The sequence below is a fragment of the Taudactylus pleione genome, unplaced genomic scaffold (genome assembly GCF_031769625.1).
Source record: "Taudactylus pleione unplaced genomic scaffold, aTauple2 ptg000019l, whole genome shotgun sequence".
NCBI lineage: Eukaryota > Metazoa > Chordata > Amphibia > Anura > Myobatrachidae > Taudactylus > Taudactylus pleione.
Window position 1 is genome coordinate 11234449 of NW_028284421.1, and position 22693 is coordinate 11257141.

At 47.4% G+C, this 22693-nt stretch overlaps 1 protein-coding gene across 4 annotated transcripts in view; it reads left to right on the forward strand.

Annotated features, from left to right (window-relative positions):
* Positions 1-22693, forward strand: part of TJP1 (tight junction protein 1) — a 423870-nt gene that overhangs the window by 22995 nt on the left and 378182 nt on the right. For all 4 annotated transcript variants that reach the window (XM_088445442.1, XM_088445452.1, XM_088445464.1 and 1 more), the window contains exon 2: positions 19349-19481. In XM_088445442.1, the coding sequence (XP_088301568.1) occupies positions 19349-19481 (133 nt within the window). The remainder of the gene's footprint in view (positions 1-19348; positions 19482-22693) is intronic.

Here is a 22693-nt window from a genome sequence, read left to right on the forward strand (position 1 = left end):
GGCATCCTCGCAGTGTTCGTAGTATGCAGCAGTAGGAAGAATCTGCTGGTGTCTCTACTTGTATAATGGGTCTGGATAGTATAATAAAAATAATTCAGTGTGTGGCTCTACAGGTGGGCTCTATGGATGAAATAGTCCAGTATGCAGTCAGTGTATGGCTCTGTTGGACTGTGGAGACCATCTGTTGGGTCCTTCCATTCCTGCTCTGCCGCGGCATGTCCGTGTTGGCTTCCTCCTATTCATAGCAGCCGCGCCGGTCCCTTTCATCCTTTTCCACATTTTCCTTATGTTGCCCAATTTTAATTAAATTTCATCCTCACACTCCCACCACCTTTCACCATCTCTGTTCCCCACTTCCTATGCTGTACTCCTGTCCTCACTCCCTTGTCCTCATGAAAAGGTTTCTATACTTGCTGCTTTGTATCTTCTGATGTCTTTACTATCTATTGTCTCATGTCTCATCGTCTATCATATCTTATATATTAGGTTTTTACTGAGTTTTGTTTTTTCCTATATGTATTTACATTACTGGTGAAGAACATTTTAGAACACCACCAATTTTTCCAGTTGTCACTGATTTTTTTTTTTACAGTTTCATTTCTCAATAGTCTCTGAAATTAAAAGATTGAACAAATAAGCAACTGGAAATACAATAAGAAATCATAGAATCATTTTGTTTTACAACATTTTCAGTAAATTTTTGATGTATCAATGTAGACACCTTTTGCAGATAACACTGTTGCAGAAGTTCCCACAAATGTGTTGCACAGAGATTGTTTTGCTTTTACTTTTCTGTCCAGTTCAGACAGAGGTGTATATATACGAAAAGTCGATTTTAATTGATTTTGATCGATTTAAAATAAATGAAAATCGATCAACATCGATGATGTGTTTCTGGGGCTAAATCACACATTTACTAGTACAGGTTGAGTCTCCCATATCCAAAATACTTGGGACCAGGGGTGTTTTGGATATCGTAATATTCCGTATTTTGGAATATTTGCATACCATATTGAAATGTTTTAGGAATAGGGCTCAAATCTAAACACAGAATGCATTTATGTATTATATACACCTTATACACACAGCCTGAAGGTAATTTTATACAATATTTTCAATAATTTTGTGGCTCAAACAAAGTTTGTGTACATACATGAAATTTATTTGTTTCATATACACCTTATACACACAGCCTGAAGGTAATTTTATACTTTATTTTTAATAATTTTGTGCCTTAAACAAAGTTTGTGTACATTGAACCATCAAAAATCAAAGTTTTCACTATCTCAGTCATTCTAAAAATAATTCTGTGTTTGGGAATATTCCATATTTCGGAATATTTGGATATAGGAGACTCAACCTGTACTTTAAATAAACAAATACATTGTCTGTAAATGTGTGATTTAACCCCAGAAACATAACAGTGATGTTGATTTATTTTCATTGATTTTAAATAGGTCAAAATTGATTAAACTCAATCTTTAGTAAATATACCAAAGACTGTGCTGACAAGTCTGTGGGGTATATATACTAAGGTGTGGGTTTTTAGAAGTGGAGATGTTGCTTATAGCAACCAATCAGATTCTACTTAACATTTAACTAGCACCTTCTAGAAGATAATAGCTAGAATCTGATTGGTTTCTATATTTAACATCTCCACTTCTAAAAACACGCACTTTAGTAAATATACCCCTAGGACTTGAAGCCTATCATCTTGTTTTTTTCCTCAAAGGTAGTTCTGGCATAGTGTAAAGGGATATTTTAGTTTATTATCTTGCTGTAGGATGAACCCTTGACCAAATAGTTGTAGACCAGGGAATATTGCATGGCTATGCTGTGGTTGCCCATTTGGATTAGGTTGTTAGTCACTCTGTGCAGTCACCAGCAAAAGAACCCCAGAACAGTCTGCTTCCTCCTTCATGTGTGACATTTGGTGTACAGCTACGTGGAGTGTGCAGCCACTCTCTCCATGCATAGGGCAGTCAACAGAGGGGCAATCAGAGAAAGATTATCCCCGGCCGCTCTCAGTGGATTAGACACAATTAGAGTGGCCAGACAGCATTCTCTACTTGCCTCCCAGCCTGCAGTCACAGAGCCAGATTTAGGGAGTGGGGACACGATCCCCAGGGCCCCTGTTTAGGGGGCCCCATACTTAAATCACAGCTGCAGTGAAGAGCAGGAACTGCACTGCCAGCTGGAGAAGAGGGGTGAAGAATCTGTAATCCTCGCTTTACATCATGTTTTTTATATTTAAACATTGAGTTTGTTGATAGCAAAAATAAATCTAAAGGTTTAATTGTATTGAGCGTTGTTTCTCCGTGAATGGGTGATTAGAGGCACCAGTGCAGAGTGAGGTTGCAGAGCTGGGGCCCGGTTATAGAGCACAGAGCTGGGGCCCGGTTACAGAGGCCCCAGTGCATTGCTTTGCCTAGGGCCTACAATGCTGGGGCTTGGTTACAGAGCACAGATTGAGGGTGCAGAACTGGGGCCCGGTTATAGAGCACAGAGCTGGGGCCCGGTTACAGAGCACGGAGTGAGGGTGCAGAGCTGGAGCCCAATTACAGAGCACAGAGTGAGGGTGCAGAGCTGGAGCCCAATTACAGAGCACAGAGTGAGGTTGCAGAGCTGGGGCCCGGTTACAGAGCACAGAGTGAGGGTGCAGAGCTGGAGTCCAATTACAGAGCACAGAGTGAGGTTGCAGAGCTGGGGCTTGGTTACAGATCACAGAGTGAGGTTGCAGGGGTGTGGTATAAAAGATAGACAATAGTTCGACAGGGACAAAAGGTCGACACGCTAAAGGTTGACATGTAAGAAGGTTGACAGGGTTAAAAGTTTGACACAAAAATGGGCGACACAAAAATGGTAGACACATGATTTTTTTTGTTTTCTAGCCCTAAACTTCACCCTAAACCTCCCCTTGGTGCTTAACCCTCCCTCCTGGTGCCTAACCCTAACCGTCGGGGTAGGTGCCTGACTCTAACCGTCCCTTCTAGTGCCTAACCCTAACCCTCCGGTAAGTGCCTAACCCTAAATTATTTTTTTCTACATCAGGGTCCATAGGGTATCCACAGGATACCTTGGGGTATAGGCGATGGCGGCAGACATCCAGGCACCACAGAGTTAAAAACTTCTCCATCCTCCCAGGATGCACTGGGGTCCCTCTCCTATACCCCGCCCCCGAGCCTCAGGCACTCATTTTTCGTCGGTGCCTGGCCAAAGTCGGATGCACCGTACAGAGTGGGGGTCTGCAGGCCCCTGAAGTTCTTCAATGCAGCTGTGGCTGCACATCTAACGAGCAGACAACATGGACAGTGTGTACTGACGTCCATGTTGTCGCTCCTACACCCCGCTGGTACCAGAACGCCGCTACTGATCCGGGGATGCTGCTGGGTGACTGGGGTCACAGCTAGCGGTGGCCCCGGTTGCCCGGACTGTGGACGGATTTACGGGGGTTAAGGTAAGTGGCAAGGTCCCGCGGTGGGTCCCAGCCGAATAGCACAGTCCTTAGTCCCCAGGCAGGGGGCTCCCTGGGGACTGGCTGCAGTGTGGAACCAGGCTACTGATCCCTGCGCTTTCCGCTACCCCCTGGGACTGAGGACTGGACAGAAACAGTAAATGTCCAGCGTCCCAGGGGTTAAATGCATGCCAGGGGAGCGCGCTTTCCCTGCTAAGCAGCCTGCGCCTCCCCCGCTGCACTCGGCCTCTCCACAAGGTGGTTAGGCATCTGCATTCGCTCCGCCCCCGGACCAGCCCTCCCTCTGCTCCTCGGTGGCCATTTTAATACATGTGGCAAACACTGCTGGAAGCTGTTAACGCGGGCATCGTGGTCTGAGTCCCCCTGCATACCTCTCCTCCGGTGCAAGGTCAGTGTATGCAGCGCTGTTTCCTACCAGGCTGAGGTCTGGTTAGTTGATGAAGCGCAGATATTGCAGGGTTTTCAATATTCTGCATTGTATGTGACTTTGGGCTAGCGCTGCTGTGTGTTACTTTAACTTTCACATACTGTCAGCTATTTTCCCTATCCCTTTTGTTCTCTGCTAACAAGCCCTTGCGGTGCGGTGTTGCAAGGGGGATTTATACCTCACTATACAACTTGTTGTGAAGTGCGGTGGTCACATACAGCTCCGGGTCACACACTCAGTATGTCTGACAGTGAGCATGATTTCCCCATTCCGCCTCAGTGTACTGTATGCAAGGTACCATTGGCAGAGGGTGATGGTAACTCTGATGGATTATGTAAGGCGTGCCTGCGGTGGCACGGCCGATTTCTGTCACTACACCTGTGCAGGAGCTACCATGGGCTTGTTTTGCTGTGGCACTTACTATCCTGGTGGGCCAGTTAACGACACCCCATGCGTGTCCCCAGATGGGGGTCTCACAGCAGTCTATGGTATCGTCCCCTATGCAGGGGTTTCCTAAACAGTTAATCGTACCTCAGAGTTTCCTGTTGTCGCCCCCTCAGGTCATCCATGAACCTGCGTGGGCTAATTCACTGTCTGCCTCAGCTGTCAGAGGTGTTACAGGGCTAGGCGTCTGTGCAGGCGCAGAAGCGTCTGATGCAAACCTCATCAAGATCAGGATGCTATGACGACAGATGATGGCTCATACATGCGGTGCGCACGGCCTTGGTTATTGAGCATGGCGCTCCTCCTGTAGCTAAATCAAAATATGCCTTTTTCAAGGATATTAAAAGTGATACTACAGTGTTTCCCCTATCTGATCCGCTAGTGGATCATTTAGAGGAGGGGTGGAAAACGCCGGGTAAGCGTTACCAGCCCCCTAGATGGTTTGTGGTGGCATACTCTTTTGCAGATAATTATTTTGCAAAATGTAATAACCCGCCACAAGTGGATTTACACGTCTAGTAAAGAGTGCTACGTTGCCTATGCCCTCTATGTCCTCCCCTAAGGATCCAACGGATCGCAGGGTAGAAATATTCCCTTGCAGGAGGCGTGTCCAGGCCGGCTTTGGCCAGGTGCTGGGTGGCAAGAGCTATGGAGCACTGGGCTGATACCTTGGAGGCATCCCTGGACCCAGACTCGTCACCTGAACAGGTGGAGTTGGTGGGTAATTTAAGGGATTCAGCTACCTACATTAATGAGGCAGCTATAGATATGGGCCTCATGGCGTCCAAGATCTCCTCAGCAGCAGTGGCGGCTCGTCGTATCCTGTGGCTGCGTTCTTGGAAGGCGGATGCTGATTCCAAAAAAGGCCTATAGAACGCAGAACAGACCCAGGGTACAGTCCTTTCCTAGGAGGACTGCCGCCAAGAAACCTGCAAAGCCCAGGACGCAGGCCTGGAGTACCAGACGTCCCACTCCCAAGTCCGATGACAAACCTTCGGCCTGACGGGACGGGCTTCTCTTTGGGGGACCTCAAAGTGGGAGGCAGACTTCTGGAATTCGCCCAAAAAGCTGGTGTCTGACCACTTCAGACACATGGGTCGGAGAAGTAGTGTCTCAGGGGTACGCCCTCTCCTTCCGCAGGAGGCCTCCCCGCCGGTTTTTCATCACGGGCCTTCTGTCCAATCAGGACAAGGCCTGGGAACTCAAGAAGGTAATGCACTCGATGCTCCAGAATGGAGTTATAGTGCTGGTTCGTTTGTCTCAGAAGGGATTGGGGTATTACTCCAATCTTTTTCTGGTGCAGAAACCCAATGGGTCCTACCGGCCAATACTCAACCTGAAATCCCTCAACAAATTTCTGAGGGTACCTCGGTTCAGGATGGAGACCCTGCATTCCATTATTTTAGCAGTGGAACCTGGGGATTTCATGGTGTCGCAGGATATTCAGGATGCTTACCTGCATATCCCTATTGTCCCAGCACACCAGTGCTTCCTCAGATTTGCAGTGGTCAAGGACCACTTCCAGTTTCAGGCTCTGCCCTTCGGTTTGGCTACAGCACCTCGGGTGTTCACCAAAGTTATGGCCGTTATGGCAGCCTACCTGCGGTTCCAGGGAGGCCGCCTGTTACCTTATCTGGACGATCTCCTGTTACTGGCGGAGTCCTCAGAGAAACTTCAGCGCCATCTGCAACTAACAGTCTCTGTATTGCAGTCTCGCGGCTGGCTGATAAATTGGAAGAAGTCCTCCCTGGTACCATCTCAGAGGATGCTCCATCTAGGAGCTCTGTTGGATTCCTAACATCAGAGGATCTTGGTGACGGGAGAAAAGATCTCTGCGTTACAGGCAAAGGTCCGTCTTTGCCTGCAGAGTCGCCGGGTGTCTATTCACTCGGCAATGAGGTTACTGGGACCCATGGTATCCATGTTTGACATGGTGGAGGTTGCCCAGTTTTACTCGAGACCTCTGCAGAAGCTGATCCTCTCCAGATGGAATGGATTGCCCCAAAGGATAAAGACACAGACTATGGTGCTTTCCCCGGAGGTGCGATTATCTCTGGCCTGGTGGCTACAGACGGTTCACCTGAACAAGGGGCGCCCATTTTGGATCACAGACTGGGCCCTTCTGACGACGAATGCCAGTCTCCGGGGCTGGGGAGCGGTGATGGGTCCACACTTCTTTCAGGGAAGGTGGACATCGGTAGAAACTGCTCTTCCAATAAACATATTGGAACTGCGGGCAGTATTCAAGGCTCTCCAGCAAGCAAGACAGGTCTTGCAGGGAAAACCTTTGCAGGTACAGTCGGACAACACCACCACAGTGGCATACATAAACCGCCAAGGAGGGACTCGCAGTCAGGCGGCCCTGACAGAGGTGTCCCGCATTCTAGTATGGGCGGAAAAGCATCTCACCGCAATATCAGCAGTGTTCATACCAGGAGTTCTCCACTGGGAAGCAGACTTTCTCAGCAGTCAAGACGTGCATCCAGGAGATTGGTCTCTTCACCAGGAAGTGTGTCAGCTACTGGTGAACAAGTGAGGCCTTCCAGAGATAGATCTCCATGGCCTCACAACACGACAACAAACTGCTGATGTTCGGGTCAAGAACAAGAGACGCAAAGGCTTGTCTAGTGGCTGCTCTGGCGGTCAAGTGGGCATTCCATCATGCGTACCTCTACCCTCCATTCTCCCTTTTTCCTCGAGTGATACGCAAATTCATGCAAGAAGGCGGCATGCTACTGCTGATTGATCCAAAGTGGCCCAGGCGGAACTGGTACACGGATCTTCAGGGTCTCTCAGTGGACACTCCGCTGTTGTTGCCTCAACGTCAGGACCTGCTGTCTCAGGGTCCTTGCCTTCATCCGGACCTGAGTCGACTGTCTTTGACGGCAGGGCTATTGAGACTGCCCTCTTGAGGTCCAGAAGTTTCTCCAGCTCTGTGGTCAACACCATGCTGAGAGCTTGGAATCCTTCATCTGCCAACATCTACCATAGAGTGTGGCGGGCTTTCTTCCAGTGGTGTCGCACTAGAGGTTATGCTCCTCAGGTGTTCAGATTGTCCAGGGTTCTGGCCTTCCTACAGGTGGGTTTAGACCAGGGTCTTCGCCTAGCTTCCCTGAAGGTACAGGTGTCTGCACTTTCAGTGTGGTTTCATCGTAGTATTGTTATGCTTCCTGATGTCCGCACCTTTATGCAAGGGGTGCTTCTTATTCAGCCTCCCTTTGTTCCACCTGTGGCACCATGGGATCTGGCTGGGGTCTTGAAGACTCTTCAAGGACCGCCATTTGAACCACTGGGCTCAGTGGATTTGAAATGGCTACCCATTCAGACTGTGGGGGTCATTCAGACCCGCTCGCGAGCGGCAGTATGCTCGCAAGTGGGTCGATGTTCCCCACTGTGCATGTGCACGACGGAGGGAGCTCCGTCGTGCGCATGCGCGAGACCCGGGGAGCGACGGGCTTTCCATCGCTCCGGGTCTCGCACCAAAGGGGGCGTGCTGTCAATGTTGATTGACAGCACGCCCCCTTTGGTGGGCGTGCCAGGGGCGTGCCTGCGAAACGGAGGCGTTCCCATGGGAACGCCTACCGTCTGAAGCCGGCCCCACTGACATCACTAGTGATGTCAGTGGGAGTGATTTTGGCTCTGATAGAGCCAAAATCACTCCAGGGCTTGTGGCAGGGAGACCCTACCGCAGGGTCTCCGTCGCAAGTCCGATGGTCGCGATGGTCAAGACCATCGCGACCATCTTTTTGGCCGCCCGCATATGCTGTGGGTGGTCACCCACAGCTATACGAGCGGCCAGGAGGCCGCTCCATTTTCATGGAGGAGGGCCCTGATTCAGAGCGAGCGCCCTGGTCAGAGCGTTCAGCTCTGAATCAGGCCCTGTATTCCTTCTGCCTATTGCTTCATTTTTCATAGACACAGGGCTGTGCTGCACACTCGTCCTGGGTTTCTTCCAAAGGTGGTATCTAGTTTCCATATCAACGAGGAAATTATTGTACCATAGTTTACTTCACTGGACCTTTCGGTTGGTGAGGCCACCTTGGCTGTGGTGCAGGCTTTGAAAATCTGTGTGGACCGCACTTCTGTCTATAGGAAGTCAGACTCTTTGTTTGTCCTTTATGGCTTCCATAAAAGAGGTTGGCCTGCCACTAAACAAACATTGGCAGGATGGATTCGACTGGCTATCTCTGAAGCTTTTGCTCACAAGGGCTTTCCTGTTCCATCTTCAGTTAAGGCTCATTCCACTAGGTCTGTGGGTCCTTCGTGGGCAGCTCGATGTGGCGCCTCAGCTGTTCAGCTTTGCAAGGCGGCCACGTGGTCATCTGTCCATACTTTCGTACGGTATTATGCTTTTGATACCTACGCCTCTCAGGATGCTTCCTTCGGGTGACGGATTCTCCTCTCAGCACAGGAGCGTCCCCACCCTTGAAGGATACTGCTTTGGGACATCCCCAAGGTATCCTGTGGATACCCTATGGACCCTGATGTAGAAAATATGAGATATGGTAAGAACTTACCTTTGTTATCTCTATTTCTACGAAGTCCATAGGGTTCCACAGGACTCCCGCCCTGTCGCACCTGTACTGCAGATGGGCTGTGGTTCTGGTCACCGGTTTTTCCGTCTCCCTCTGGTGAGAATGTGATTCTCGTGTGTTCCAGACTTTCTTCTCTCTCTCTTTATCCTCCTCCGGCCTATGGCTTGTGACGAAACTGAGTGCCTGAGGCTCGGGGGCGGGGTATAGGAGAGGGACCCCAGTGCATCCTGGGAGGATGGAGAAGTTTTTAACTCTGTGGTGCCTGGATGTCTGCCGCCATAGCCTATACCCCAAGGTATCCTGTGGAACCCTATGGACTTCGTAGAAATAGAGATAACATAGGTAAGCTCTTACCATATCTCATATTTTTTAAAATCATGTGTTGACCAATTGTGTAGCGACCATTTTCATGTCGACCATTTTCGCGTTGACCGTTTTTTTGTCGACCTTTTGACTCTGACGACCATTTGTACCAGTCGATCTTCTTACATGTCGACATTTAGTGTGTAGAGCTTTTGTCCCAGTTGATCTATTGACTGTCTAAAATAGTGGTTCCCAAACTTCTTCGAATCACGCCGCCCTTAAGTATCAGCATTGTTTTCACGGCACCCCTAAGTCAAAAGTTTGTAATTGAGAAATTCTGAAAAGATGTAGCAAAGTAGTAAAGTGAAGTTAAAGTGAAGTAAATTGTGCTTACCTGTCATCCTTAGGTCCAGTTATGTGGTGGTGGACAAGTTTGCACTTCTGTTTGTCCACATATTTACATTACATTAACCAGAAATAATTTGATTTGATGCTGGTCCCCCAACCTGAGGCACCCCTGCAGGTGATCCAAGGCATCCCAGGCTGCCACGGCGCACAGCTTGGGAACCACTGGTCTAAAATCTGATGTCTATTTAGACATTGTCTATCTAATTACTGTCTATCTACAATCCAGAACCCAGGTTGCAGAGCTTGGGCCCAGGTACAGTGCACAGAATGAGAGAGCAGAGCAGAGCTAGAGCCCGGTTATAAAGCACAGAGTGAGGGTGCAGAGCTGGGCCCGGTTGCAGAGCACAGAGTGAGGGTGCAGAGCACAGAGTGAAGGTGCAGAACTGGGGCCCAGGTACAGAATAAGGGAGCAGAGCAGAGTTGGGGCCTGGTTACAGAGCACAGAGTGAGGTTGCAGAGCACAGAGTGAGGGTGCAGAACTGGGGCCCAGGCACAGAATGAGGGAGCAGAGCAGAGCTGGTGGCCAGGTACAGAGCGCAGAATGAGGGAGCAGAGCAGAGCTGCTGCCCGGGTACAGAGCGCTGAATGAAGGAACAGAGCAGAACTGGTGCTTGGATACAGAGCACTAAATGAGGGAGAAGAGCAGAGCTGGGGCCCAGGTATAGAGCACAGAATGAAGGAACAGAGCAGAGCTGAGGCCTGGGTACAGAGCACAGAATAAGAAAACAGAGCACAGAATGAGGGAGAAGACCAGAGCTGGTACCCGGGTACAGAGCACAGAATAAGGGAGCAGAGCAGAGCTGGTGCCCTGGTACAGAGCACAGAATGAGGGAGCAGAGCAGAGCTGAGGCCCGGGTACAGAGCACAGAATAAGGGAACAGAGCACAGAATGAGGGAGAAGATCAGAGCTGGTGCCCGGGTACAGAGCACAGAATGGGGGAGCAGAGCTGGTGCCCGGGTACAGAGCGCAGAATGAGGGAGCAGAGCTGGTGCCCGTGTACAGAGCCAGAATGAGGGAGAAGAGCAGAGCTGGTCCCCGGGTACAGAGCACAGAATGAGAGAGCAGAGCTGGTGCCCGGGTACAGAGCGCAGAATGAGGGGTCAGAGCAGAGCTGGTGCCCGGGTACAGAGAGCAGAATGAGGGAGAAGAGCAGAGCTGGGGCCTGGTTACAGAGCACAGATACATATATGTACATATAGAAGTTATATTGCCGGAGCACACACTTTATATGCAGTGCACAGATTCCTATAGCTGACACCGACAGATGATGATAACAGAAGAAGGATAATAAGATTCTGTAGAGTTTAACAGGACACAACTTTCCCCCACACTTAGGACCTCATTCAGAGCCGGTCGCACAGAGCGTGCGGTCGGTCTGAATGAGGGGAGGACCTCTTGAATTTTGAAGACGTCCTTCTTTGCGGTGGGTCTGAATGAGGGGAGGACCTCTTGAATTTTGAAGACGTCCTTCTTTGCGGTGGTAAGGCTGTGGGTTAACACCCACAGCCTTACAACCGCCTAAGGTGATGGTCGCGATGGTCAAGAGCCGGAAGCTCTCCACTGACATCACTAGTGATGTCAGTGGGGCCGCCCCCAAACGGTAGGCATTCCCATGGGAACGCCCCCGTTTGGGCTGCCACCCCCCCGGCCCGCCTTCGAAATGGGGCAAGCTGTCAATCAGCATCGGCGCTAACGACCGGGTCTGAATGACCCCCTTACTCCCTCCCAACCCATTTCCTCTGCCGCCACCAACGCTCACCATGCTGTGCTGGGAGCGACTCTCTGTGCTGACCACGCTCTCACTTTCCTCCTTCTCCTCCTCGGGCTGTCTGTATGTGGCCACGCTATGACCAATCATTGCAGTGCTGGAGGAGGTGGCAACATATTCTCCGGTTCCCACTATCACCTCAAACCCACATGGCATGCCCACCGAGAGCTCGTCCCACCCCCCAACATGTGTGGCCACGCCTCTCCCATACTGAACGGTATCAGCCAGGGCACCCAGTAAAGGTGCGTACACACTAGTTGATATATCATACGATCCGGCCAATATCGTCCGCTGGATCATACAATATATCGTTCACATTGTCTAGTGTGTACGCACTATATCATGTATGATGCGCGTTCCTGCGCATCGGTGTGGCTTCGTCCAGGTCCGACATCGCCAGCGAGGACCATGCTGCCGAATGCATCATGGCCCCCGCCGTCGAGATTTCGCATACACAGTTGCCGATGGCAGCACCCCTGCCAGGTCCCGTCACATGACAGGTCGGCTTGGTACACATTGGGTACACATCGTTAAATGTGTACCCAGCCTTAGGGAACAGCACAATGTTAGGGAAAGCATATGCCTGCCTTCAACCCTGTTCCCACCCCCTCCCCCCGGCTAAGTTACTGACCTGATTGCCTGTACCAGGAGCCTTGGCAGTAGGAAAATCAAATGTTCACCCACCTGCCATTTCTTGCAGTTTTGAAATGTATGACTGTGCGAAGCAATTGTGTACTATAATTTAAGTGTAAATCTCAGTATCTCAGGATGATTTGACTAGTCTTTGTCACCATTGTTATGTTAGGGCTTGTACTCACACACATTGACAGGTTTAACAATGAGACAGTCTTTGTTTTGATGTGTTCTCTAATACATTACATCTTTTAATTTGTAGAAAAATCATTTGTCTCAACTTTCATTAACATTAAGTACTGTCTAGACCTGCTTCCAATAGACATTATTGTGTCAAATAAATCTGCTTACATTAAGTGATACTCAGGCTTGGATACTAAGCTTTCGATATGTTATGCTTAACCCTTCATCTTCTTGAGAAAATTTACTGATAGAAAATATGGGATTCCCTAAAACAGTTTTTTAAATTCAGCCTGTACTGTATATAATGATGTCCCTACAGATGTGTCATCATACATCAATGCTGCAGTTGTGCCAACAGCTTCTCTCGTCGTGCCAGGTCCCAGGCTACTCTGCTAGCAACGGGCCTCTTTTCTCCCCAAAAAGTACATCGTAGTTGCAATGTCATGCAACTAGGAGGCACCAGGAGACTGTGCTGATTAATTTAAGATATGCGACACCTGTATATCTTTGTGCGACTGAGTCTCTGAATCTCTATACAGATGTGTGTCCACATACATCTTATCTCCGTGCTCTACAAGTCGCGTTACACATAACGCGTGAGCGCTGTGTGTCACGTGGCACCAATAGTCTTTCCATGCGACTTTTTACCTTCAAATGCGTCATTTTCGCTGCCTAGCCATCTCCCGTTACCACTCAGGAACGCCCACTGGAATTGTCTTGCTCTGTATCCAGATATGTTCTGCTTCTATCAGAAGTAACATTTGCATTTTGTCCACTGCTAAATCAGACACTGTATTCACATGAAAGACCTGTTTATATGGTACCGCTATATGCTTTTGTGTTGAACACCATTACAAAGTGATGTCATAGAGGGCAGTCTATAAAAACTGAAAGGATGATGGCGATAATAACAGATTTTGGCAATATTTTGTTTTGCCAATGGTTAATCCTGGCTTAATACAAGGTGCATGTTGGTTGGAGATAATTTTAAAACTAACATTTTAGTGACATTTAAATTTGATCTTTACACCTTTCGTGTATAAATCAGTTGTGAATTGTTTTTTAGGTTTTTTAAATACAAAATAAAAATGATTAAATGTAAGTTTGCAAAACATCAAAATCTTGCTGTTAAACCCTGTCTGTATGCTTTGGAGTCAGAGCCTTAGTGATGACATACAGCACCTTGAATATGTATTCAGCCTGTACTACTTTAATGTAAGAATTCAGTTACAATGTAATTAATACATCTACAGCCCCGATTACCCTTCTGCCGATCGGATCCGCTGATTGGCGGCCATCAATGATTGCTGATCCGTCGGCGGGATCAAGGACAAACAGCATGTTAAAAATCCCTGACTTGGCAATTCTGATCATGTTGGATTTCCCCGATTCCCTGGCCCCGGCATCGGCAGAATGGGGAATTGGAGCAATCCATCGCAGATGAATGGGCCCATAACAGCCTGGAATTCAGATCTTTCATAATGAGGATTTCATTTATGAGTCACACATTCATTTTCAGAGAGTTCATAAAGTAATTAAAACTCAAAATACCTGAAATATCATCATGATAAGTGCATTTTTACTATGACGGTCAAATTTGGTTCAAACCTGAGCACAATACTGTCTGCTTCATCTCTGCAGTATCTTCATGTTACTGTTTTGTATAATCTTTGTAGAGAAGGCTATGGGGTTGTCTGCATACAGAGATAATTCTTTGCTACCCTTCCCCCTTCCATGGAAACCGATTTTGTGTGATGCCTTGGAGATTGCTAGCGCACATATATTATTTTTCATATTATCTTTCATAGCAGCTACTTACTTCTGTAGCTCTTTGAATGTCACATTCGGCCTTGCATGTTGCTTTTTGGATAAATGTCCTTGTTTAACAACTAAGTTTAGGGGAACAGTCTGATCTAGGAAGTGTGGATGCAGAGCCGGCCTAAGAATAGGCATAGGCCGTATAGGTGAATGCCAAGGGCACCATTGCACCAGTGGGGTGCCCAGCAAATACAGCGACTGTCCCCACATCACCCAGCACACATTTACAGGAGTAGCTGCCTGATGATAAAAGCACTGACTGGAACAGGTTACATCTGCTGGTGGTTCCTCCGTGCATGTCTCCACTACATCAGTGTCAGTGAGGAGACAGATGGAGGAGCCAACAGCAGTAAACGTGACCCTTCTCAGCAGCATGGCCACATCAGCCCCAGCTGCCTATGAGTAGACGGGGGCATTCATTTGTGGCATAATGTTGTGGACTGGTTGGTGCAAAAAGAAGCACACTAGTTTTGTTATTTACAAAGTGGTTTGTATTTTGCGCAATACCCATATTTATAATGTATAGTTCTTTGTTATTTAGAAAATAAATATTTCTGTATTTAGTTCCTCTATATATCTATATTATAGTTATTTTTTTCTGCTATGTGCATTTAACACTGGTTTCTTTAAAAAAAAAAAAAAAAAAAAAAAAAACAGCTTTACAATTTACATACATAAGGCTGTGTAGTATCTTCTGTGCAAGTGTATGAAAATAATGCTTGGTGGTGGGAATGGCTGTAATTTAAGTGGCATCAGCAAAAATCTTACCTAGGGCTCCAATTGACCAAGACTGGCTCCGTGTGGTTGCATGAAGTTTCATACATCAATTCATACTTACCTACTTTAGTAGCTTCATCTCCTGGAAAAGAAATGCAGGCGGGCAGTGATGGGGGCTGGGCTGGACTAATTGCATCATTAGGCCCTGGCCCTCATGGCAAAATCCACTGAATCTTGCATATATGAATAGGGGCTGGACCAAATGACGGGGTTAGAATTGCATCACTAGGCCCCGTCCCCTCCCAGGGCCGCCAAGAGGGGAGCGGGTCCTAATTACCCGGGCCTGGGCTTGCTGGAGGGGCCCGACGCTACCCATCCCTACCAACTCCCTCTTACCTGTCAGAAAAGCAACCCAGCACACACTGCTGTGTGCTGGGCTGTAAAGGGAGACTGTTTGCTGCAGCACCAGTCTCCTCTGCCTGTGGGGCATGCAGTCGGGAAGCCGGCGGACGTAATCCCGACGGTCATCTTCCCGACTGCTTTATCCCGGTGAGGGTTAAATGACAGGCGTCTAAATCTAGAGACCAGCGCCCGGCATCCCGACCGAAGTGATGCTTGGCGCCGCTGCGGACAGCCGCGGGGGGGGGGGGGGTGTTAGGTTTAGGGCTCCTGGGGGGACTTAGGGTTAGGTTAGGCACCCCCCCGGGAGGTTAGGGTTAGGCTAAGGGAAGGGAGGGTTAGGGTTAGGCACCCCCGGAGGGGTCTTAGGGTTAGGCTGCGGGGAAGGGGGGGTCAGGTTTAGGCACTTAGAGGGGGGATTAGGGTTAGGCACTGAGGGGGAAGGTTATGGTTAGGCACCCTCAGGAGGGTTAGGGTTAGGGGAGGAGGTTAGGTTAGTAAATACTTACCTAGGGGCGATCAGGATTTTCAGTCATGTCGGACAGGCGCTGTCGGGATTCCGCCTGTGGGGGGTGGGGGGACTTCTATCATCCTGATCACGCCACCCCCCCTGGAGTTGCGCTGGGCTGAGGATCTTACAGTGCCCCCTTCCCCGGTGTTTTGTTTCTAAGGGGGTATGGCCATGCCTTACGCGATTAGGCCACACACCCTTCACCCTGGCCGGCTCTTAAAGCCCCTGTCTCAGTGCTCACATAGGGCCTGATAGGTCCGGATGATATTGCACATATGCAAGGAAGCGGCTGTGCAATACCGTCCAGCAAATATTCAAATACTGCAGGAGGTGTCTACAGGAAGCAGACACCTCCTGACAAGCATAGCGATCTGAGTGCAGCACTGGCCAGTCTGAGTAAGCTGTTTTTGGGGTGAATATCTGCCTATATCTGTGATCCCGTATGCAGAAAATATGACACCAGCATCTCGATTCCCGCAGTCATAGGGTTACTCTGATGGTCCATTGTCGAAATGATCTGCGACCACCACTGCGTGTTTGTACGCACTTGGATCTGCGTTGCCGTCGGTGGGTGTCTCAATAGATTTCCATTTGTCTGGCATATGTTCGCACACAGCAACTACGTACAGGATCGCAGCTTCGATTGAATTAGCGTACATATCTGAATCAGCCTCAGAGATCCCTCTGATTTCAGACGGATCTCTTGCATCACTCATAGGGCTGGTGCAAATGTGCTCTGATAGTGATGACCAGTGCTTTCACAGGCAGATGGACATGGGCAAAGCAGTCACTTAGATCCTGCCATCTCTGAATACAGGGCCTGATTCAGTACGGATCGCAACTGCGAATGCAATAGCGATTTCGCACGCAGTCTCACTGCAAACATATGCTAATCCTCTGTGATCGCTATGCCATCGCAGCACAACATAAGGATGCCCACCTTATCTTACACACATCCATAATACTTAGCAAAACTGCAAAACCATTGGTAACATCGAGTACCATCGCAGCCTCACGCACACGTGCACAAGCTCTGACCTTCTCAGGAATGCTAACCTCATCGCATGCAGTGAGTACTCAAGCTGCGTATGACATCACAGTGCCTAATTTATGCACGCACCTGCAACGGCGTTCAAACGCACTGGCACGTCTGCGTTTCACCGACCCCCCCCGTCACCACTCCCAAACGGTACTTCCTGTCAATCACTCTGCGATGGGTCTGCGTAGTGACTGCGATCGTAGTCCCGATCACAGTGGAGTATTCGCATACGCATGCACAGAACACAATCGCCTGATTGCATGCGTAATCGCAGTTGCAATCCTTGCTGAATCAGGCCCACACTCAGATATTCATATTTATTTGGATGCACTGAGAGTGACCGCAGTTGCAATTAGGCCTAATGTGTTTCACTTGTTAAGTGACTTACTTAAAATGTAATCTTTTTGGGGGAGATATAATTTTAGTCGCAAAGTTTGTCCTGTGGCTAATTACCCACACTGGTCGATTCAGTTAGCGGGGTTTACCCCATGCGTTAAGATTCAGAGGTTGACAACGATAAAAGGCACCTTTAATGCATGGGGAAACCCACTGATTTCATGCGGAATCAATGGGTTAGTGCTAATTAACCCATGGGGGAAAGGCTAATTAATTGAATAGCTATTCTCCACGCTACACGTTCAGTTAGCTGCTGGGCATATCCCGCGGCTAACTGAATTCCCCCTTTGTCTATCATTTGTGGCAATGTTTTCGTATATTTATTTTAACTTCAAAAGGTAATCTGTACTTAGTAGATCAGTGCTAAAACTGTATGGTTGCACAGTGGTTGGCATTTCTGCCTCAGAGTGCAGGGGTCATTGGTTCAATTCCAACCAAGCCCTATCTGTGAGGAGTTTGCATGTTCTCCTTGTGTTTTTGTCACACTGCTATGGTTGGTTAATTGGCTTCTGACAACATGAGCCCTACTGTGTGTAGTAGGGAGTGTAGGCAGGTCCGACGACAGAAATCTTGGGGCCTGGTACACTGATGTCTCTGAGGGCCCCATCTTTTCTCAACCAGCCCCGGCCTCGCACCCACACACAACTCCCCTGCATGTGTGATATGTGAAGAATGATAATGTAAACTGAAAGATATGCCAGCGTTTAAATAAAGTAAAAAATACACTATGACTTCCCACACTGTCACTGATGATGCAGGCAGGTCTTGATCACAGTGCTGTAGATGTCTCAGGGGTAGAAGGAATGGTGTCTGTAGCCAGCCATCCTTAGTCCTCAGACCCTCATCGCCATACTCAGCCCAAATTTCCCGTATCACCTTCCTCAGCCTTAGACCCATCCTCAGACCACCATCACCCTTCTTAGCCCACAACCACCTACCTTCACCTTCCTCAGCCCTTAGTCCCATCACCTTCCCCAGCCCTCAGCCCCCTTCACCTTCCTCAGCCCTCAGCATCCTTCACCTTTCCCAGCCCTCAGCCCCCTTCACCTTCCCCAGCCCTCAGCCCCTTTCACCTTCCCAGCCCTCCACATCCTTCACCTTTACCAGCCCTTAGCCCCCTTCATCTTACCCAGCCCTCAGCATCCTTCACCTTTCCCAGCCCCCTTCATTTTCCCCAGCCCATAGCCCCCTTCACCTTCCTCAGCCCCAAAGCCCTTCACCTTCCTCAGCCGCTGCCCCCAACCCCTTCCTCCACACCCAGCCCCTCACCACCGCAGTGTAGTCCACTCTGTGGCTGACAGACAGGGATGATGTGCGACGGCATGACCTATGACGTCACGCTGCCACATTGCTTACTGAAAAGGTCATGACCGGCCCGGGTCATGTCTGAGCTACAGGCAAATCAAGCCCAACGTTGCTTTGGCCAGAATACAAAAGAGCTGGGTGGCTGATATGAGTACCGGCGGCCATGGCTGGAGCGCTAAGTCTGCCGTCCGCGGCCCCGCTTTGTGCCCGTCTGGGCCTCAGGGCCCCTCTGGACCTCGTGGCCCGGTACTGGTGTACCCTTATTCCCCCCCTGTTGCCGGGTCTGAGTGCAGGGGCTGATTCAGCATTGCACAGAAGTGCAATGCTGAACGCAGATTCACGATTATCGGGAATCTGCGTGTGCGCAGGACCCATTCTGCGAGTGTGCAGAATGGGTCCTGCATAGTCACATGCAGTACCTTCGATGCCTCTGCCTGATTGACAGGCAGAGGCATTAGGGGCGGTTCGGGGGCAGGGGCGGCCGGTGTTCCCAGAAATGGGGGCGTTTTCGCCCCGTTTTCCGGGAGTGATAAGGCCAGGAATTGCATTGACGGATGCAGTGTCCTGGCCTCGCGCGCCATCCACGATTGCCTATGACCTCGGTTGCAGTGCTGAGATCGCAAATGCAGCAGGGGGTGTCATACACTTCCTGCTGCATTTGCATATTAGCAAGGACAGAATTGCAAAGCTGCCTGCATGCAGCTTTGCATTTCCAATCGATGCTGAATCACCCCCTAGATTGTAAGCTCTAGTGGAACAGGGGCTGAAAGAATAAATAGTCTCCCTGTAAAGCATTATGTACTGTAGGTGCTATATATATATGACTGTTATTAAATAATCTATTTTAAAATCAGCATCTGGGGCTGCAGAATGGGAAAAAAAGTGTTGGAAGCTGAAATACTTATTCATATCAATGTATGCTGGAATATTGAATAAGTGTTGATAGCATTCAGTGACATAATTTAAAAAGCTTTGTGTTATTGCAGGGTCACCCCATCATCAGAAAACCCCAATGCAGCCACTTCCAGTACTAGTCAAGGAAAGCCATCTCTACGGAGAATAAAGGGACGGATCCACAGAAGCAAAAGCCTGGATAGCGTGGATCTCTGCGAGTTCAATGTAAGTGTTCAGAATTTACACTTTTTTATGAATTTCTTATGTATGTGTTTAGACGGTGTGGCTGCATGAAGTGATTAGATGAAACTGATCATCAATATAAGATGAATTATACTGAACTTGCAATTTATTTCACTAAAATTGTAGGTTTATATTATGTATTGTTTTGTTATGATTCGCTATTGTTCTGTTCATTATACATAAATGAAAGTGATTCAGAAAATTAATTTATAAAGATAAAAATACTTTAATCTGCAGATGAAATAAAGATTAATTGCGTGCCAGGTGACTCCAGTAGAAGGATATGTTTCATGATGCAAGGATTAAGTTAAATAAAAGGCCAAAGACAAACATCAAGTTAAAAGATCAATAAGTGGATGCACATAAATAATACATAATTATAAATCTATATTCTAGAGAAGGGGTTCACAGTTCCAGTCCTTAAGTACCACCAACAGGTCACGTTTTGGATTTTGTTTTAAATCATGAACAGATGAGTTTCTCTATATTACCCCACCTAATTACACAGAACAAAATCCTGAAAACATGACCTGTTGGGAAAACTGGTTGAGGTTTAGAACCGCTGTTCCATTTCGAATCGACCATTGATATCCTTTAAAACAGAGATGCTTCAGACGGTCACACCATTGCCCTTACAGTTCCCCGGAGCATCCTCAGGATGCTTCAGGCATTGCTGTAATCACCGGCGATTGTGGTCCCGCCCCGTGTGACATCACATGGTGGGGGCGTGGCCTGCACTGGGCCCACAAATAATGTTATACATATTAAAATTGCCCTCGGATGAAAAAAGGTTCCCCACCCCTGCTTTAGAATGTAAGCTCTTATGAGCAGGGCCCTCTACCCTCTTGTGCTTCTCCTTACTCTACTTTCATCTACTTCTTACTCTCTACTAGGGCACCTAACACTTGGTTGCTTTGTATTGTTGCTTATCTGGGTGTTATGGTCACAAATGTAGCAATGTATATTATCCATGTCCTGTATTGTACTGTACTGTAAGTCACTGTAAATCAACCTATTTGTTTATGTACTTTGTAAGGCGCTGCGGAACACTTGTGGCGTAATATAAATAAATTATAATAATAATAATAGTATCCAATGAAAATATGGTTTGGAGTATAAACATCCAATATGAGGAGCTAATGAAGTCTATTACTACCCGTAATAGGTTGCTTAACCTCCTACGGCCAAATGCAAATCACTACTGTTCTACTTTATCATATTCATTAAGAAACAGTTTAACAATAACATAAATGATATCCCCATTCCTAATATTCATCTATCACATCTATAAGGAATGAGATGTTTTTACTAATAGAAGCCTTGAATTTGGAGAAAGCAAATTGGGGGAAATTGGCATAATAGTCACAGAAATCTTTTTTCAGATAAACAGATTGTTTAGCCTTATAAATTGGTCATTGTAATGAATTATCTTAGAACATTCTGCTAATGGTAGTAATTCAATGACAAGAACTAAGGGCCACCATGCTAATTATACCAATAACCATGTTCACCTTCACTTAATCTTACTGGACACATGATGCATTCCTTCCTATTCCCTTCTTGGTTACACTAGGATTAGAACTAGTATCAGTTGTTTGTAATTGCATACATTCTGCAGGCATACGTATAGACGAGCATCACATCCGTCTCTTTGTGAAGCATCTAGCAGATGATGTATTCAGTTGATGTGGGTGTCATTTGATGACATTCATTGATTTTAGTAGCTATGTACAGGTTATTGTGCATCTTTAAGTGTCAGCAAGACCAAGCATTCTCTCTTTCAAGGTGGTTTTTCAGGATTTTTAATCAAATAAAAGCAGTTTATTAGTCTAGTTACGTTGGACCAATGAAACTTGAAAATATGTTATGAACTGTGTTTTTACTACTAGGATTGAATGTCTATCATTCATCAAATGTGAATTACAGAAATTAGCAAAAACATTGTGTGCTTTGTTCTTATATACATTAAAGCAGTGTTTATTCTATTGCTGTAGCAGTATTGTCCCATGTGTCATATGTAAAATGGTTATTATAATTAGAATTTATTTATGAGACGCCACAAATGTTTGCAGCACCGTACAGATCAAAAATACAAAAAAAGGATAAACTGAAAAACATACTGTATAAACATAATTACAAGTGTAGACATAATTACTATAATTAATATTAATTGGCTGAGATAGTAAACTTAAGGGGAGTGATGAAACCAGAGGAAGGAGGGCCCTGCTCGTGAGAGCTTACATTCTATAAGAAAAGAGGAAGCAGTTGTGGTATTGGAAAGCTATAAGGGGTTAAGGATGTAGGAGGGAAGACCAGATCAGACTGAGATCCAGTAGGCTAGGGTGAATAGGTGAGTTTGAGGGAGCGTTTGAAGCACTGTATGTGGGGGAGAGTCTGATAGAAAGAGGGTGAGTGTTTCATAGGTTAGGGACAGGGCGGGAGTGAGAGGTATGAATCAGTGGGAGGGAGATGCGGCGGTCATCGACTGACCGGAAAGGCTATGTGGAGGGAAGTAAGGTTGGGATTGTAGGAGGGAGAATAAAGTGAAAGAGTTTTGTAGGTGATGGTGAGAGTTAAACTGGATCCTGTAAGGGATAGGGAGTCAGTGGAGGGTTTTGCAGCTAGGGGAGGCAGACATAGAGCAGCGTAAAAGAAAAATAAGTCTAGCAGCAGCATTAAGGGGAGAATGGGGAGAAGGTTTCAATAGTCAAGACAAGGAATGGTGAGTAAGTGCTTTGGTAGCATTGAAGGAGAGGAAATGACAAAATCTGGCAATGTTCTGGAGATGAAATCAACAGGAGTTGATGAGTTACTGAATGTGGGGAGTGAGGAGATGATAGTGTTGTCAACAGTGAGGAAAAATTGGAAGGCGTGGAAATACGGAAAGGGTGGAAGACAACGGGGGAAATATATCAAAACCTCTAAAGAGTGGAGAAGTGACAAGTAGAGAAGATGCCCATAGCAACCAATCAACTATATATCAAGTACATTCTATAAAATGATAGGTAGAAGCTGATTGGTTGCTAAGGGCAACTTCTCCACTTGTTCGCCTCTCTACTCTTTGAAAGTCTTGATATATCTCCCCAATGAGCTAATTCTTGGACATATTAAGCCCGAGAAAGTGTTGAGACAAACAAGATGTCAGGGGAGGGCAGATAGATTTGGGTGACATCAGCATAAAGATACAGAAAGGC